We start from the raw sequence: 20430 nt of genomic DNA, 5'->3' as shown, positions 1-20430 counted from the left end.
GAGCTGAGCCCTAATTAAACATAACAAAAAAATTAGTTGCATGTTTTGAATCTCCTTTCGGCAAGTACAACACTGCAATGTTAATAAAAGAAGTAAATTTAATAAAGAGGAATACCTCATCCAAGGCAGAATAATTAAAAGACATACTGTGCTGTCAGCTAAAGTACTAGATCCTCCAAGCTTTAATCTGTAACTTATTTCATGAGAAATACTTAGCGTTACATAAAGATACCAAGAAAGTACTACAACATAAATGGGACCAAATTTTTTCTTAAAACAAACTTGATATTTATTTATATCAGTTACACAAACAGTGAAAGATTTTAAAATGTATACTAGACATTTTACAGATAAATAATAAAACAAGGTTCTGTCCTAAACAGCTCACAATTTAGGTTACAAAACAAGATGACAGAGAATCAAACATACACAACTAGGTCCTGTTCTAAAGGGCTCACGTAGGGGAAAGGGAATCTATGAGCAAAACGAAAATTAAAACACTACTTGACTTCTGGCAGTCACTACCCACCTCTGTCTTTGGGCAACATGAGATAAGACAAATTTAGTTAAGCAGCAGAGGAAGATTTTAATACAAGAGTCACTTCTGGATCCTGTGAAAAACAACTGAATATGGGGAAGACGCAGTTCATTGTTCTTTCTACTGCAAGCAAATAAAAACAGCAAAGAAGTGACAGCTTGCAAAGGGCAAAATAACAAGACATGGAGGTTTGGGAATTTATACAGTCCTGGGTTACCGCCTTAAATTCTAGTTTTTCTGGATTAGATGGTATTCAAGATGGGTACCAACCTCCCAAGGTTCAAAACTGGCAAACCTTTTGGGTGTACTTTAAACTACGAAGGAAAGAGGGAGATGGGAAGCTGTTATGTAACTCAAATGATCCATCATGTGGTTCCAACATACAAAGTAAGGCAGGAGATGGAGTTCTGAAACAAAAGATGAAGAATAAGAACAGTATTAACAAAAAGAGTCTGTACACAAAAGCAAGGAGAATGGAAAACAAGCAAGAATTAGAAGTCATTAAATTATAATGTAAGGCCATGGGCAAAAAAGTCAGACCCGTCTGCTACACTTTCAAGAAGGGCACGAGAACATATCACACATCTTCTCACACCAAAACTAATGTATATTTTTTTTAGATGACATTTAAGGTCTACCTGCTAACAGCTGGAACACTAGCAACTCATCCAAGAGCTCAATGACAACAATCTTCTAAAGTAAATGACCAATTACAGCTGCATGTTCTATACCAATTTTTTTTTCGTCTTCCAAGAAGACAGACCTTGCCAGTTTGGAGAAGGGGATGTTAAATCCAAAAATATGTATGTCTACAAAAGTTTACATCTGTAAAATACAAAAAACTGGCAGGTGAACAAGAACATAAACATTTTCTAAAACTTACTGTTTCTGTAATGGTATTGTACTTTAAAATCTTGAGTCACAATTTGCAACATTACTGTGCATTAAGTGAAAAGCACTACTTCTTGATACTCAGAATCTAGTGTTGAATAGTTCACTCAAGATCACACAGAAATCAGGCTGTACAATTCCTGATGTCATATATGGTATGCCTTGTCCATGACAAGTTCCCCAGTTAAATGACCAGATCTTGGTTTGTGTGTATAAAGCCCAGTAAGTGATATTTATTCATCAAATTACATCATATACCATTATGAAGTATATCTCTGCCTTACATTCTAGATACATAACTTTTTGTTTTGCAAGAGACAAGTGTTTAAAGTACCAGACACAAAGAACAGAATCAGGAAGTCTAGGTCTCTATTCCTTTGACCACAGATTAGATTCAGAAACAGATACAGTAAGACACCTTCTCACAGAGCATAATCTTCACTCACTCAGGATGCCAGAAGTGTGCTGCCAAGTAGGTCATGCACATTTTTATGTACTCTTCATCGCCTACCTTAGTAAGGCACAAAATAGTCCAAATTTACCTTCAGAGTTAAAAACCCTTCAACAAGAGTAAGATTTATACCCCTCAGCAACAGCTCACAGCTGGACACAGACCCAAACAAATAAAGCACTTCTTGGAAAAGCTTTCTTTATACATTTCTAGTTGCCATATTTTCTACTCTTAATATATCTTAATTACTCTTTCTGCTAAAGAATTAGAATAGCTTTCAGAGGAGTATACTTTTTAATCCTATGACAGAACAATCCAACTCCTACTTCAAACTGGAATATGGACATGGATATAATCTGTAAACTTAGGTCAGTTACTGCAGCCATATGTTGCTCCATATGTAAAATATGACTAATCACACATTTCTCAAAATCTTAAGTAGCATAGTTAATGTCTGTAATGTACAAATGTATAGAAGCAAGAAATGCTGCTCGTGCTTGCCAATGGCAGAAGAGTAACATAACCAGAACCTCTCACAGTTCCTGGATCTCTGAACACACAATATAAAATTGTTTTCTTCAATTTGGTTGTGTTACAGGAGAATCACAAACTTTTAAACAGTGAATTTTGCAGAAAGGCAGCTTTTTGACTAATCATCACAAAAGGAAAATGCCCCGCAAGTTTTATGAACTTGAGTTTATATACCAAAAATAAAGGAAACCCAATTAGACGATGTGCTGATAAAGCTGCTTGGATAAAGAATAAATAATGAGGAGGCAAATGTACCTTCTACAAAGATAACATAACCTGGAATAAATGAAAATACTCTAAGCAACACTCATTTTTCTGAACCTCAAGTCACAGTGCATGCAAAAGATTTAATAAATATATCCAAAACTGAACTGTGACAGTTCCTTGTTCACACAGATATTATTACTATCCAGAAAGCATGACAACAACCAGAAAATCTAACTTCACTAGCTTTTAGGAGACACTAACTAAGAATAGGAATTTAGAAAGTGACCAAGGTAACTATACTTAAACACAGGAGAGGAAACATAAAGCATATTACTACAAAACTATTCAGATTTTAAGACAGACGGTTTGCAGGGAGCTTTCTGAAGTAACAGATAAAGTACTAAAAGCCACCACATAGAAGTACAGCAAGAAATCAAAACCAGCTAGATGTCACAGGAACAGAAAAACTGAAGCTATATAGCTGAACAGAAGGCTACAAAGATCTCGCATATTAAAAAGAAAAGCCCACAGAAGAAATGGAAAAAGGAGAAGAAACATCAAAAAAAAATCTTCCACTCAGAAGAAAAACAAAAACAACAAGGAGGCATAAGACTTAGTGTGTGGTAAATAACAGAACTAAGAACTGCAAATATCATTAATTTTAAAAAAAATCACGGAAGACAAAACTACTTTTGTTTTGTTTGAGAATTATTAAAAAAAAAATGTGACATTTGATTTATTTATTTTCCTAAGTCACACACCATCTTTTCAAAACGTTTGCATATCACAGACTTTAGGATGAATATAAGATCAATTTCTTTCTCACAGTACTATTCCTATTCTATAATTCAGGCAAAATTCTGGCCTCACTAATTCTGAAGTCAGTAGCAAGACTCCTGTTAATCAGGTCAGGATTTCGATCTTTATCTTCCCAAGTTCTTACCTGCCTCCTTTCACTTCCTTCTTGGTAGGGATTTGCTGTTTCAGACTTGAGTTTCAAAACCTTATAAATCCCTGACACAATCAAGCATGAGGAGTTTGAAATGGACACAAGATACTGAAATCCTTTCTTCTTGTGACCCTACTGCTTAGCATAGGTATAGTGACTAAGAAATTTTCTGCTGGTAAGCCAAAAACATCACATCCATTAATGTACACCTTTAGGCTGTAACTAGAGTTGACAGTATCTAGAAAATTCACCAGATGTCTCAGAAGATACTGTCATTAGAAAACAGTACACATTTATCAACCTCTTCTGTCCCCACCATCTAACAAGCATTCCAAAAAAGTACAAGTGTACAGCTGAAACTATTCAAACAACTCTTGCAGCACAACTAGCTTTCAAAACATGAAGACACAAGATGATGCAGAGAGTAAGTTCTGTGGTGCAGCAATCATGCAAATCATGCAAAATGTCTTTTCATCTCTGGACTATGAAATATGCATAAAATAATGAGAAAAACCTTTGTGAAATTAATTATTTCAAAAGACAGGAAGGAGATCAAGTTATGCTGCAGCCCATTGAAAAGTCTTTTTAACTCTTAGATAACAGACAGGAAAGTAAGTACCACATATGAAGACTCCTGTTCTACAAATACGTTATTCCCCTGTAAAAGGAGTACCAGAAAGTACAACACAGCCATATAGCTCAATCTCATCCTTTGTGAAAGGATTGCATTACAAGTAGTAATCATTATTGAACCTTTTAGCCCAGATGTAATTTCTTACATGTTACTACAAGTTTCACATGCATTGTGAATTTCAGCCAAGGTTGATGAAGTTCAATAACTTGGCTAACCAACCATGTGTGCTACTCATTACAGAAGTAATAAATAGATTCATCAAAACGGACATGAAAAAGCAGTATGAACATCTGACACCATTTTCAGCTTACTCAATAAGAAAAATAAATTACAGAAGTCCAAGAGGACCTTTTAATATTTACAATATGTAACAAGTAGACAGTTGGAGCTTTACGTAAAGCAGAGCAATATTAGCATTCCACAATATTAAGCCAGAGTTAAAACAGAGCGATGGCACTCATGGAAAACTCAATCACTATGACCTACCATAAATTTTCAGAATATAGCACTGTAAATTAAAGACAACCCTCTTCTATTAACACTATTTGAAGGTTGAAAATAATAGCTTTTAGTAGTTTTTTAATTGTCCAAAATACATCACTACTAATTCCCGAATGACAGCTACTAACATCCCACAACAGAATGAGTTAAGAGTTCCACCCCACAGGCACGTTCCCCTCCATAAACTGTGCTTTTCTACACCAATTACCCAGATAACGTACTCTGGCCAAAAATACACTTCCTGCAAGAACCAGGCTCTCTTGGAAAAAAGTACTGTACTCCCATTCCCCGAAAACACTGGTACAACAAAATTCATGCCTGCTACAAAGTTTTGGACTTCCACAAAGAAAATACCTGAAATAAGTTAGCGAAGTGTAAGTTTGGGTTTTTTTAAGGTGTGTTTAAGTAAGAAGCAAACCACAAAACTCCTATACAGACACCAACATTTTTATGGTAGGGCTACTCATGTGGTTTAAGATAATCTATGCTGAGTTTGGTTCACAGCACATGGATCACAGGACTTACAAAAATTCAGCCTTTAATTTTTCAGCATTACTTTTTCTATGAATTCTTCATCAAGCAAGCAGCTTTTCCTCAAGAGAATTAGTAAGTCTGTTGAAGTCAGAGTAACAATATGAAACTACAAAACATAGCTGCATATACAATACCAAAGTGTAGTAGGCTAATGGATGATTATTTTTGCCCCTCGCCCCCCCCCCCCCAGCCACATTTTAAAAGGGCTTAAACCCAAATCTTCATTGTCACCGTTTTGCTGGTGAAGGATGGCAAGAAAATAGTCCCTAAACAACACAACTGTGCTGGCACAAGACCCTGCTGTAAAAGTTACATCTGCAAAACAATGTCTTTATTAGGTAACTTATTTTTCTCAGGAGAGGTTATTTTATTCTACCAGGGCTGAGCATACACACACTGGCTGCACCCAGGCCAGCCGTGCTTTTCCGTTAATATACTGTGCTGCTTATAACAGTGAAACGCGGGATACATTGAGCCTCGAATCCACAAAAAAATTAAAATATACATCAAGGAACAACTCCTTCATGCTTTTAAAAGCCCAATAAATACAAAAGTATCCCATGAAAACAATCTTAGGGACAGCTAGAACTTGGCCAAGAAAAATAAGCCAAAGTTATATATTGCTGATCTTTCTGTCTGCCTCACAATAAGCTTTGAACCCAAACCTCCATAAATAATATCCACTTCAGTTCTCCACATGTGAAACACTTCCAGCATGAAAACATACAACCGTGCAAAGGCTGTAATAGTTCGTTCACCACAAGTTATGCTGGTTTAGCGAGAACATAAGATGCATCTCCTTAGCAAAACCCCAGTATTTCCCTTCTCTCTGCACCATTGAGCTACAACAGAATTATGTACGGAAATTATTCTTAATAAAAACAGGCAGAAGTTTCAACTTATTAATCCACAGGAATTCATGCATTTATGAAAACTAATTTTGATTCAGACAACAAACTCTTTTCAGTAAATTGGAGAAAAGATCTAGATAGTAGGAAAAGACCATTCAAGAAGCATTGTCACAAGGTTGCTCCCCCACATCACATCCCTTTTTTCTGTTCTCACAAGAAAAAGGGATGCAAATAATAGACAATTACTGGAAAGCAAACACCTTCCTGTTTATTCATCACAATAAAACATACAAAAAAAAAGAAGTTTCCACTTCGAAATCTTCAAGAAAAGTTAACATATGAATAGAATTCAGAAAAATAAGAATACAGACCAAAGCTAGACAGATGTATTTTCTCTTAAAGATTATTTTTTGCAAAACAAACTATCAACAAAAACAGGCTGGTTTTTTTCAAGGCTGAGAAAATCCAGGTGTTACAGCATAAGAAAGATTCCAAAACTATACAAGAAATCATAAGGTGAATCTGAAACAGAGGACTATCTTGAGCAGTTCCTTTGTAGAAGTCCTGCCAGTTGTATAACCTTTAAACACTATTTCATCTGGAAACAGACTAGACAATTCAGAAAATAAAATTTTGTGCTTTCAAAGAAAAATGTGCACATTTTTCAAGGAAAATTTGCAATCTAGCTCAAAAATAGAGCTGATCAATTCCTTATGGACAGATTCAGACAAACATCTGTGGGCTTAGACCACCGAACTCCATGCAACATGGTGAAAAGACAATGAACGTATTTAAGACAGTCAGAATAATACTATTAAAATGAGAGTCCTCAATGGTATTTGCAAGGGTCTGTTTTATTCCTCCCATATGATCTGAGTTTGACTTAAATGAGACCATTCACTGGTCTAATTAGGATTCAACAAATGTTACCTTCTTTGTGAAGGCCAATAAAGACAGCCTCAGTAAAAATGCTGTGTCGCCCACAAATAACCTCAGTAACTTCTGCAACTAGAATGGCTCCCCATATTCACAAAATCCTCTTCTCTGCAGGTACAGAGCAGTCAATTTTTGATTTCTTAAGAAGTAAAGGTGTTCTTTTCCATCATACTTTTCCTATCTCTCCATTGCCAACAGATTTAGGGCATAGTGGTGAAAGCTAGCCAGCATCTATTAGAGATCTCAAATGATCTTAAGAAATTTAGGTAAACTTTAAAAGTTCAATTTTGCCCCTCTTATGGGTAGTAGCTTAAACAGCCATTACGCAATTAGCTATTACTTAACTGGTATAAGAAATGCAACAAAGGTTAACCACACCTGCCTCTATCCAGGCTCTGAAGGTAGATTCTACTTTTTAACTACAGGAAAGATTCAGAACAATACTAATATAGGAGTGCTCAAACACCACTACACGACATAGAAACAATAGCTCAGAAATCAGGAATTCAGAAATTCTGAAGCTATGCAATATGTCACTCCCCCAATAAAACACATGTTCATTAGCTTCTGCCAATATGAAATATAAAAGCACACAGTCAAAGCACAGCAGTCTGGCCATGTGTATTGTATCGTTTATGTACAGGTTTATTTTTTATACTTCTTTGATAAACAGAAAAAAGTTTAAAGCTACCGTAAATAACTTTTTTAATACAGTAAAATGATGACGGAAAAACAAATATCGTGGGCCCTTTCCGAATTAATGTAAGCCCTGTATGCTTACTGAACAGAGAGAGTCCTAGCTTTCCAATAGTTTAAAATCCTGTTTCCACCCTGACAGTATCAGACCTTAGATACTATCAGTCTCAGAATTAACACAGTTAATCCCACATCCCAGACCACTGAAACTTTACAGTTTTTTTCCAGTAAGGGAGACAGAAAAGTTTCTAGTATTTTGGGAGCAGAATAATTTAAGAGGGGTAGCCATTGTACATTGCTCACAGATGTAAAGTGTTCATATAATTTTCCATATGAGAGAGATTTCTGAATTAGGTGCAGGTGATACAGTGAAAGGCACATGATAAATTGCAGAGCTACGTAATTTGTATTTATCACAAAAGCACCACCATGTGTGAACAAAATCTAATCATCTACATGTTACCATGATGATTAATACAAAGTAAATTATCAAGTTACCCATTGTCAAAATGTTACCTTCTACAGTTTCACAATGTTCAGTTATGTTTGTGTATATATACAAACCCTTGCTGCAATTAACTATGACATTTGATACTGGGAATACAGCTCATTAAATATACAATGCATTTCAAAAGCTGCATAGGCTCTGTTCTGATAGTTGAGCTCAAAAAAGAGTTTTAGCTCTAAGTCTCTTCCCCTGATTTCATATACCTGATCCTCAAGTATTGGCTACATTTGTTTAAGGGAATGCAAATCAGCCATAGGTGTAGCATAAATCAATTTTAAAAGAAAGAATGAAAGAATATAGCTACTAATTGTATTTCAGTAGTTAAGAGGAAAAAAAATAGGTTGCTTTGCATTTCCTTTGTTTGTAAAAATACATTTTAATAAAACGTGTCATCTTCTGCTAAAATTTACTGATCATTTTTAGCTGTAACTTAATCAGACTTTCAGAGTTTAAAAACTTAAGTGATATGCTACAATCTAACTTGCCCAAGTTTTGCAATAACCATTTTTTATTAACTATGTCAAGCTAGCTTTCCACACTTAAAACATAATACACCAATAGAGCCAACAGGAGAAAATAAAAGGCTATGAGAGAAAGGAATAAAACAGAAAGACTTCTGTTTATCATTTATAAATAAAAGGGCCAGTTATTCAAAACAACTTTTTAAATGACAAAGCAGACATTTAATTGCGATAAATTATAAGCATCTTTCCCAGCCTTTTGCATCAGCATGACAATAGTTGCTAGTACAGAAGTTCTGTACAAGAAGCGCAATAACTTCTCACACCAAAAGTATACGCAGACTGAAAGATCACTGGAGCAGTGACTCGTTTTTTAAGTACTGATTAATAGTACCCAATATACAACTTTTCTCCTGGCTAAGGCCCCTTCATTGCATAGCATAAAAGTGCCAGAAAAAAAAAAAAAGATAATTCCTTCTAACCAAACATTAACCAACAATTATTTTGAAGAAATAATCCAAAACATTTCCATAATTATAAAATTGCATGCTTTACTCTGGTAAAACATAATCAAGGAAAGCAATATAGCAAGCCACGTTATGACTGAAGCTTTGGATTTTCTTCAGCATTTCAAAAAAAAAAAATGAAGCTGCTCAAAGCCAAAAGTGGTTTTCATTTTCTTGAGATAATTTGTGCTTGTTCTGGACATTCCTTACAAAAGCAATTAACAGATTTCTTTTGACCTTCATGTAGCAGAAAAATTAGAATTGTAGTTTGAGCAATGGTTTGGTTGTGATTATCAGTTTTGTGATAAAATCTTGGAAAAGTATTAAGAAAAACCCTACTTTGTGGAATCTGCCTTACTGCACAGAATGTAGACGTTTTGCCCTTCCATAATATGCAACTCTACTTACATTTCACTACTCATGCATACTCTAGCAGTCACAATAGGTTAGATGCAACTGCACCCGACACAGAAAACAGAACATGTAGATTCAAGGTCATATAGCTATATGATCTTAAAAACAGCAATATTTATACAACTCATAGAAAAATCACATTAGCTACACAACTGTCTCCCTGACATTAAAACCAAGTAATATTCTTTTAAAAAAAAATTTGAGAAGATTGCTTACATATGCAGTTGAAAATACCACATCTTTTTATAAAATTAAACCTAGATGAATAGCTGACACGCTTTGTAAAATTTCAGATTCTAGCCCTAATAATTAAAAACACAAACAACAAAATTGCAGGAGCATTTACCAAAAACAGGAAAAAGCACCAGGTCTCTTTTGTTTAGTATTTTCAAAGAGCAACACAGCCCTCCAGTGGAAACATTAGGAAGTATTACTTTATTCATACAAGAAGCACACCAGGGAAGCATATTCTCTGTAACCTAAGTGATGTTGAGACCTTTAAAACAAACAAACAAAAAAAAATGCACACACAAAATTGCACACTGTCTTTAATTCCTCACAGTGGAATAAGTCTTACTGACTTTAAGAGAACACACTGACAAAAATTTACACTGCTCATGTTTAAATGCTCAACAAGTAATTCATTCTTTTTCAATCCCTTTCTACTTAAAGGACAGCAATATTTCCTTGGAAATATTTACACTTACCTCTTGAAGAAAGCATGTTAGTGTTCTGAAAACACAGTAATTGTTCACTTCTCACAATACTCAGGGAGGGAAATACTAACTCCAAAATACACAGAGTTAAAAAGGAGTATCTACAACACAAAGTGGAGCACAGCACTGAAATCCTAAAATATCTGCGGAATAAGCTCCAAACCTGGTAAGACTCTGCTTGAGCTAGCTGATTAGTATTTCTACTTGGAGTCCCAAAGAATTGCGTAGACATACTAAAGCTCACACGGATCTCTACACGGCAATCCATTACATGACACTGACACGTTCAAAGCAATTTGCCAAGAGTCACAAAGCATGGCTAAGAGGTAAGCGAAGACTGATACATTTTAAAGACTCAGACAACAGAGTTTCAAGAAAACTTCAAATTCTGCCAATTATGTCCAAATTAATTGGACAAGAATACTATTAGCCAATCCCAAAGGGGGAGAGTTTCCTTCATACACCACCAAGGAGTCTGAACCTTGTTTTTCTCCATCAAACAGGTCAAAGTTATAACAAGCACAAGCCCAGCTCAGATTATATCCTCTCTCAGAAGCCCTCAGAGCTAGGAAAAAAGAACATAAAATTACACAAGAAGCATAAACCTTAGAACTGCTTTCTCCTTAATCCATGCTCCGTGGCAATTGGTAAGTAGTAACAGACACAAAGCCTAGGACTATAGCAATATTAAACGCAACATGGTATGCAAGAGCTTTGAGTTATATACGATATAATACCACCTTAATCACTTATTTGCTACATCACCTTCATAGTTTTGGACTCCTTATGTCCTAACCTCATAGAGCAGTACAAGCCCAAGGCTTATTTCAATAATGCTCCCACTCTTCTTGGTATGCTTCTGACCAGGGGTGATATCCTGCCCTCACCTACTAATAGAAATCAAGAAAGTATATATGCATATATATATCTGTGCATATATGTCACAACCAAAGATGTGGTGCAAGGATATGCTCGCTTACTTGTGTTCAATCCAGATCATAAACAAAGGGAGAAACGGGGGAAAAAAATCTTGACAAAAGCATCATACATCTTGGATTAATCTTTTGCCATATTTGAAACACTTTCAGCTCATTCAGCAAGTCTGAATAGTAGCTCTTCTCCAGCTGAAGGCAAACCATTTGAACCCAGGTAATTCTTAGATGTAATGTTCTGAGACTGCACAGCTGCATACAAAGCAAATTCTACTGCTGGATGCAATGTAAAGACATGCTGTACCAAGAATCTGGAATGTAAACCTTACTAGAAAACACAAATTCCTCATTGAGACAGGTAAGTACAACACTTGCTGCCCTAACTACAATACCAATCTGTGGCAGCATATCATGCAATGACAGTAGGACATGTGCTGTTAATGTCTAAATTGCAAGCCACAAAGCTCTAAATTCTTCATCTGACTCCTGTAAGATAACACTCCCGGAAATACTTAAGAGGTAAAGACAAAGACAATTCGGAGTGATAAACCCTGCTATTAACCCATTTTCTAGAACGTCTCCAAGGTTTTCCAGTGTGCGTTTAAGTCAAGATCCTGCGCTAAAAAAAAAAAAAATATATCAAATAACTTACTTAAGGACTCTCCTAATATTGATGTAATCCCACCCTAAAGAAAAATGCAAACCACAAAAGGGAACAAAAGAATAACAGTTATCTAGGATTTAGGCAGATCCCCTCATTTACCAAAGAAGTTCAAATCTAACACCAAACCACACCGGTGTTTTAATATTTGTGGCTCCTCCCCAATTTAAGCCACAGAAAGGCATATCCTGTGCAGGTTGCTGAGTGAAACTTCAAACAGCCTAGCAAATGAAGTTGGAAAAGAAATCCTGTCTTTGGAGAAAAAAGGCAAAGCCCTAAGCACCAAGGCTTCATTATAAAATGAAACAAAAGCAGCTAATTAGTATCGCTCAAATACTAGCCCACTCTAAAAGTAATACTATGTAACAGATACCTAAACAAGCAGAGTGTCTAAAGGATTTATGAAGCTGCTACAAAATACAACTAACAGGGATTTCAAAAGGTCATAGACATAATATTTTGCCCTAAAGGAGCACCAAATATGACATTCTGACACAAGTTCATCATCATGTTGACTTGAAAATACCTTCAGAGATAGATAAAGATTCCACAGCCTCTTTGGAAAATCTTTACCCGAGTTTACGTGCTGCTATAAGGAAGTTTTTCTGAATACTTTATCTGAACTCCCCTGCAGCCATATAAACCTTACTCTTTTCCTAGCCACCAAGATCATAAAAAGAAACTTCCCTTCCCTTTCACAGCCATCCTTTATATCATAATGTAAAATGCCTCCATCAATATTTTTCTAGACAAAAATCAATTGTTCCAGAACTTCATGTCTTTCCTGTGGCTCTCCTCTAAGCCCCAGATTCTCCATGCTTTTTTTTAAAAAGCAATACACAAACTTGAACAAAGTTTTCTAACTAGAGGTTTTATATGGATATATGCAAACCAAGTTTGAATACCAAAAGTACACAGCTATTTAAACAACTGATCACGTCAAAGTAGTCTGCAAGATAAAGATTACCATATTTTACCTTATGTGTAACGTTAACCTACCTATTCCTGAATTTGCTCCCGTGATTATAACCACTTTTCCACTCAAGTCACGACCCTGGAGTATTTCCATTGCAGTACTGTTTCCGTCATATCTTTGTCTAGTATTAGGTTTTACTGGATTATCTTCAACTGTAAAGGCCAGTCTTGGGTCAAGGTAGGTAGTCCTTTTGTTTATGTGGCTGCAAAAGAACACAAAAATTAAACTGCTTTGACCCTTCTGTAATCAACATTTAGCTTTTAAATGCATTTCAACTACTGTTGTGTACAATTCCAGGGGATTATTTAAATTCTCCAAAACCAAATTATTTTTTTCAGATTTGTTAAAATGATCCCAATTACTTTTTTTATCAAACATTTTTCCAGTTGTGACAGCGTCCATTAATACTTCACAACAGTATTCTGAACTTCACCTGAACCCGACAGAGAAAGCAGAATTTTGTCAAGGGAAAAATCTCATTATATTAGGGAAGATCACATCCTCTTAGGAGCTTTATAAAAGGGGCCTACACTACTCCCTTGAAACAATATGCCAATGAGAAATGTAGCTCACTACTTTTTCCTTAAACAACTGAAAACAAGTAACTTCACATCAGCCCAGCAAATGGCACAATTAGGGTCAGGCTCAGCTTTCTAAAACAGAGTTTTAGTTTTTAGTTTTCTTCAGGCAATTATCAGAAAGCAACAACTTTCACTATTCAACCCTTAATTACAGGACATAGAGGCTACACTTACTATTTCGGCCTGTGAAGAATCTTCACTCTGTCAAGTCAGTTTAAGATAACGACCCCATTTTGACCCTGTCATTGAAAAGGTACAAAACGAAATGTTCCCAGAAATCTCTTTCTACTTCTGTGAACTTCCTCCTCCCTTACTTTTCTAAAACTCTTTGCTAGTTCAATCCCTGTCCTCTTTTCTTTCTGTGCGTTACATGGCAAGTGAGTCAGAGCTGCAGCAATTTTGTTTTCATCTTGTATGCTTAAAGCACCACTGCAATGTTAAAAATCAGCCATGAAGTTCTGGATATGTTTTTAAAGTTACATGTGCAGAGTTTATCTGTAAAGATACACAAACAAAATGAGCCTACATAAACATTGCCGGAGGGTCAGCTCACATGTTGAGAGGTGGATACATCAGTCACTTCAATCTGTCACTCAAGACAGCATTTCTGTGACCATGGAAGAATTCAGAAAACCACAAATGGGTGTTTAGACACTGATACAACTGTAATATCTGCATATGGATTCTGAAGTTCTACCTACTGATTTGTCTTTCCAGCTGATATAACTCAAAAACACCACCCAACATTAAACACAGCTGTCCTACTTGTCCATATTCTACATTTTGACATACTTACTCTACAAAATAGACTTGTCCATTTTCATCAGTCTCCTGCTCCCATCCATATGGCAGACCTAGGAAACACATAAAACATTATCTTTTTGCAGGCATTAGAGCTCACTCAGATTTGAAGTTTAAGGGATTTGTCAGACAGATGTGGCAAAATTCTGCATTATTTCTGTAGGTAATACAGATACCTGCTGCACCTGAACACTGGAACTTGAAAGAAGGATTGCTTCCCTAATCACACGCTACTGCTCTCTAACAAAAGTATAATATATGGGAGATGTGGTACAACTGTAACGACTGCATATTAAGTATAATCTAAAAATTCTTTATTCAGATTATTTCACATTACAGCACAAACCAGCAAAATGCAACCATGCTTCCTAGTACATACACATATCTATACTGCACACAGTTTAGTATCTATCCCTGATAAAGTAAATAGCAAAAACATGGAACTAAATGTAGGAAAAGTCACATGTAACACATACCAAAAGCTGGAAGATCAGAACCCTCAAGTGGGTGTGGGATACGTTAAATCAAAGTTGGAATGACAGATAAAAGAACAACAATGACAAAACTTTACAAAATAAATTATTACATAAAAGACCCTACGGATGTACTTAATAGATAGCATTGCCAGTATTTCTAATCCTGGCTGAAAAGTATTCAATTATAATTCCATTGGCTCAAAATCTACTGAAAACATTCCAGTTAGTTATAGTCAGATTACCAATGCCAAAAGAAATATGGCTTGTCAACAGTACATACCCCGAACCACTCCATATAGAAGCTTCTGGGAAGATCTAATTTAAGGCACTGATCCAAGGTCTTTAGGAAGTCATAGACCTTTGGAAGTGTCCTGCAACACTGGCTGTCTTCTGGTCTTGCACAAACTTTCAATTGGTTAGGGAAAACAAGTAAAATGAAAACTGATGGGACTTCCTTCTGTGCCAGGGATATTCTATGATCAAATACATTCTTTGAAGAATATAATCCAACTATAAATATTATCTGATGGACACCAGGAGATCAGAACCCAGAGAATTCCAGCCTTTGACTATATGCTTGACAAGCCACAGAAAAACAATCCCTTTATCCTGGAATTAGTACTTCGGCTTTATGGAGGAATACAAGAAAGCCATAAAACCGCAAAGTGCTCGCTCTACACAGACGTGATCACATAGGTTAAAACCCACTGAAACCAGCTGTATTTTGCAAGCTCAGTTTGCCTAGGACATTAGTGTGAACTAGAAGATCAATATGAGATCTAGTTCCTGCACAAACTCCAACTCATGTTTGTAACAATTTCAGCTTAACACAAACCTCCTGCAACACGTTTCCTCTTCCCAGACTTAGGATGTTCCCACTGTGTTTTTTCTTCCAGGTGGCTAGAGGTAAAGAAAAAAAATCAAGATTTAAAAATATTGCCTAATCATTTTTCTGTTGTAATCCCTATTTTTTTCATACAGTAAATACAGTTTTTAACTATTTTTTTTTAAAATACAGTTCCAAAAATGGCTTCTCTTCCACAAAAACGAAACATGTCAATCCCTTGTTCAAGAAAGCTCAAAACTGCTGTTAGAAGTTATCAGGCTTCCATATTGCCACAGTTCTAAAGGAAAAGTAACTAACTAGAGAGCATGGGAGTCTAAAATTTCAAATAAATGTTCGACTTTCAATCTAAGTTTTGTTGCTTACCATGAAAAGAAAGAAAACCCAAAAGTCATTAAAGAATAACATAAACAGTCTCAGAAAATGTCACCAAAGGATGGTGATCCTTGGCAGGAAAAAGGAAGACAGAAGCAAGCAAAGAATTTATCAGATATTAGTACAAATAATATTAGAAAGTTTTCAAGTAACAAAGACAAGAGTTTTAGAAAGGTGCTTAAGAATACTGATTTGCAAGGTGTAAGGTAAACAAGTCTGGATTTCTACACGAGTAATTGCAGCTTGGGACAGGAAAGTTTATCCAAAGGCTTTGACTAGCAGACTATTTATTTAATATGGGTGATAATGATATTGCATCTCTTCTTCTAATTCAGAGATTTTATTCACTTAAATCACTGTAACAGAATGAATATACTCTTAACTACATCATAAGTTTTTCCGCACTAATACAGACTAATAAGCAAAGTGATGTGCACATAACCAAGGTCTTAAGATACCCCAAGTGCTGGAATCACGTTGGATATTAAAATCTTATCTTTCATTAAATATTCTAACATAATAACCAAGTTTTTATATTAAGAGTCAGGTAGGGATTACTTGAAAGAGTAATTGATAGCAAGACACAATAATCACAGCTGGTGGTCTGAGACTACAAGTACATCTGCGCAACCTGCAGTAGCACTTGAACTTCAGGACACTCAAACACTGAAGATACCAGATCCTTCATTACTCCTGTCTGATGTGAGATATATAACCAAATTACCATAGCTTAACAAACACATGCCCACCAAGCTTCGGTAACTGTGCGTACCCGACTCGTCACAAAGACCTTTAAAAGAAACCCTATTCCAGCTAAGTTTGAAGTCCGTTTGTTGATGAGGTTCAAAAACAAATTTCCAGAATATGCAAAGGTATCACAGATATAGAGCTTATATTAAAGGTAGCAGCAGTGTAACACCTCTTCATGTCAAATATTTTTTAGACACACAGGGCAAGATTTTCAGCTGGTAAAAATATATTAATGTCATGTCATTAAATTAAATTGAATCAGTTAAATTTCACAACAGTTAAAAACCAGATGTATTGAATTGCTTGGGTTAAAAAATACGCTCAGTAATATCTTATTATTTTGTAGGTTTGCTACTTTCACTAAGTGGCTCCTTTCTGAAAGAGCTTTTGAAGTCGAAGGAAATATACAGAAGCTTGACCTAAGAAAAACAAACATCTAGAAAGAATTTGCAGTGTTTACAAACCAAGTTCAGATAAACCAAAGCATTCTGTCCAGTGCTTGCAAAGCAGAACTTGGGAGGAAGATGCCAACTCACCACAGGTGAGAATGCACTATACTTTTCCCTCTTTTTGTGGAAGGGAATAAATCTTGTAGCTTTAAACAGACTGAAACAGATTCCAAGACCAGCATGGTTACAGAAACCACAAGAGAAAAGAAAAATATATAAATGTATATCCCACGAAGTTAGTTAGCCCTGTAGCACATCCCCTTTTGTAACTGGTGAGGATGCAATCATTTTCAGAGTGGCACAAGCAGATGGTGCTAAACGCAATTTTTTATTTCTTGTCAAAGCTGTGGTACACTGAAGAGCTGAGGGAGAGCACTTACAGCTTTTAACTTCCATCATACCTGTTTCTTCTTTAATCCTACAAGGAGAAAAACTAAGAAAACTACAATACTGTGTAAGGCTCAACTGCCCATATGTATAAAGATGACCCACAGAGCCATGAGGGGTACTGCAAAGCAACACCTGTGCGACAGCTCACTCCTGTCCCCAGGAGCCTCCAGCCCCGCTCCAGCACCACTCCCACCCGAGCCGGGGGCTGGGGCTCTGCCCGGCGGCGCTCAGCACCGCACAGACCCACCTGCCCGGTCTCCGCCCGAGGACACCCGCGGGGCTCGGCACAGGGCAGTGTCGCTGGGAGAGCCGAGCCCACATCCCACGCTCAAGGCCCCAGGAATCAGGAGTGCACGGCACACGGAAACGGAGTCACACGGAGACCGGCCCCGGCCCCGGCCGCCCCGCGGCGGCAGCCCGCCCCGCTGGTAAAGGGCGGGAAATGGCGGCTCCTGCCTCCGCGCCCCCCACCCCGCGCTGAGGGGGCAGCAGCGGCGGCTCCACGGATGCTGCCCCGGGGCGAAAGGGCGGGTGGTCAGGGGGCTCCAGGTGTGCTCACCCCCCTCCCTTACTTCGCGTAGTAAACCCAGCCGTCCTTGGTGGTGCGCTCCTCCCAGCCCGGCGGCAGCTCCTCCTCGCTGTCCGTGTCCTCCAGCCCCGCGTACTTCAGCGCCGCCATTGGGACGGGCGCTCCGCGCAGCCCAGCGCTGCCGCCGCCGCCAGCCAGCGGGCTCGCGCCACCCCGCCCCTTCCGGGCGGCCCAGCCAATGGCGCGGCGGGGCGGCCCGCGGGCACCACGGGAAGTGTAGTCCGGCGCCGCGGGGCGCTGGGGCGGGAGGCGGGAGGCGCGAGGCGCCCTCCTCAGCCCGTGAGGGCCGCGGCTGCAAAGCACCTTCGCCCTCAGTCGAGGGGTTTTTACGTGTGTTACTGAGTTTTTAACCCCAGCGGGGCCCCGGACTGAGTTGAAATCGTCATGGCTGGTACAAGAGTCTCAGATTTTGGGGGCATTAAGTGTTTCCAGCCTTCTGTTTTCCAAGATGGGTGTGACTACAACGAGGCCCTGGAAAGCAATGAAAAATGAGCTGCTCTTTAAGCTGTTTGCCATCGGTTGTCACCTCCTCATCTCTTGGACGAGATTCTCTGTTGTAGCCACATTAGTCAGAGCTCCTCTACGTTGCTTTGCTTGGTGAGGAAGGCCTGGCTGGAGAGAAGCACCTTGCCGCGCTGAACGCCCGCCTGGGAGGCCGCAGGCTGCCTCACCCACCCGCCTGCACAGGGCCCTTTACTAGCCTGTGTCACCTGGCGATGTAAACACAGTCAGCTGCAAAGACCGAAGCACTACAGGTCAGTGAATTGACAATAACCTATGGTAACTCCTGTCCTGGCTGCTGAAGCCCAGGCAGCCCACTTTGCAGCTGTGGCAGATGAAGTACCTTGTCTGTTACCATTACTCACCTGACATAGCGTATGCCCCCTGACCTACCTCAGTGCTTTTGATCCCGTACCCATAATGCTGACTTATTCTTATCTATTTATATAACCAAACCCAACTGTCAGCATTTGTAATAGTACGTTCCCATTGTAGTCCTTTGGCAGGTGTTTTAAGCGAAAAAAAAGCCAAACCCAGTGTTGGACAGAGCCTGTGATCGCTGAGGTCCGCACCAGGTGGCGGTGCAGCCCCAGAAATGCAGCAGCGTGCGCTGACTCCTTCGGGTCACATTTTTATGCACTATATTTGAGACACTGACCTATATGGCTCGCTCGCTCCCCACTAATGGCATGCATATCTATCTAGAAAATGCAGCTTCAACTTTTTTCTGCCCTGCTGCTCCCATCACTTTGCAGGTTCCCCTGAGGAATTAAACCTACTAAATTTTCTCTTCCTGCTAGAAAAAAAAATTCATGCATCATCAAGAGCCATTTTTCAGTGGGGGGCCATGCACATTCAGGTTTCTGTACATTTGTACCAAATTGCAGAACTAGTTCTGTTAGGTTTGTCAAATGCTAGAAAGCAATGGCCATGATTTCCACAGGACTGTAACTTTAGGTCACAGAGTGAGGCCTGCAACAGTTTAACCACAAATTAAGACACTTTTTCAGATCCTAAATGATGGGAGTAATGCAGCCTTCCTCCTTATTACTTCTTCCTCATCAGCTCTGTGTTAGAAAAGCGAGAAGTTGTATATAAATTGACTGAATGTACACACTTATCTTTGAGGTATACAGTATGTGCATTGTTCTGATTTTTTGGGGGGGTTTGGTTTTTCTTTGGTTTTCTTTTGTAATAGCAGTTGTGTAGCTACTATCCATTTCTTGCACTGCAGAAAAAGAATGGATCTGTGTATTATTACAGTGATCTCAGTCATCATGTTCGTTCAGGCAGGGTAGTAAATAATCCATTCTACTTAAAATCTTCCGTCACTTGCTTTCAGAGTCATATTTTAGCAAATAGTCCTTCAAAGATATCATCCTGATCCATTGCTGCAGCAACCTGGTAAATTAATTCTTCTGATGATTCTAAGCTTCACAGACCAAGATTAATTCCACAGCCTGCCAGAAAGTGGATAAATTTAAATGAGAAGACATTTAGAAATGGTTGTTGTTTTCACAATAACATAAATGTCAATTAGAATCTTATTTTCTGTTAGCTGTACTTTAAACCATCAAAATCAAATGTATTTGTCCAGCTTCTCCATGAGAAACATTGACATAAATTTGGTCATATAATTATACAGGCAAGCCTGAGGCAGTAAAAACTTAACATTTCCTTAAATTTAGTCACAGGCTTATATGCTTTGCTGAATCATAGAATCACAGAATGGTTTGGGTTGGAAGAGACCTTAAAGATCATCTAGTTCCAACCCCCCTGCC

At 38.1% G+C, this 20430-nt stretch overlaps 1 protein-coding gene across 5 annotated transcripts in view; it reads right to left on the bottom strand.

Moving 5' to 3' along the window:
- Nucleotides 1–18291, bottom strand: part of WWOX (WW domain containing oxidoreductase) — a 525183-nt gene extending 506892 nt beyond the window's left edge. For 4 of the 5 annotated variants that reach the window (XM_068410983.1, XM_068410985.1, XM_068410986.1 and 1 more), the window contains exons 1-4: nt 18132–18291; nt 15587–15651; nt 14271–14328; nt 12917–13095 (exon numbers count right to left, since the gene is read on the bottom strand). In XM_068410983.1, the coding sequence (XP_068267084.1) occupies nt 12917–13095; nt 14271–14328; nt 15587–15651; nt 18132–18238 (409 nt within the window). In that variant the 5' untranslated portion in view covers nt 18239–18291. The other variant, XM_068410984.1, reaches the window with a different exon arrangement.
- Nucleotides 18292–20430: the final 2139 nt, after the last annotated feature.

The sequence above is a fragment of the Nyctibius grandis genome, chromosome 12, assembly GCF_013368605.1.
Source record: "Nyctibius grandis isolate bNycGra1 chromosome 12, bNycGra1.pri, whole genome shotgun sequence".
NCBI lineage: Eukaryota > Metazoa > Chordata > Aves > Nyctibiiformes > Nyctibiidae > Nyctibius > Nyctibius grandis.
The sequence above is the reverse complement of the archived record's forward strand: the minus strand, read 5'-3'. Positions and strand labels throughout refer to the sequence as shown.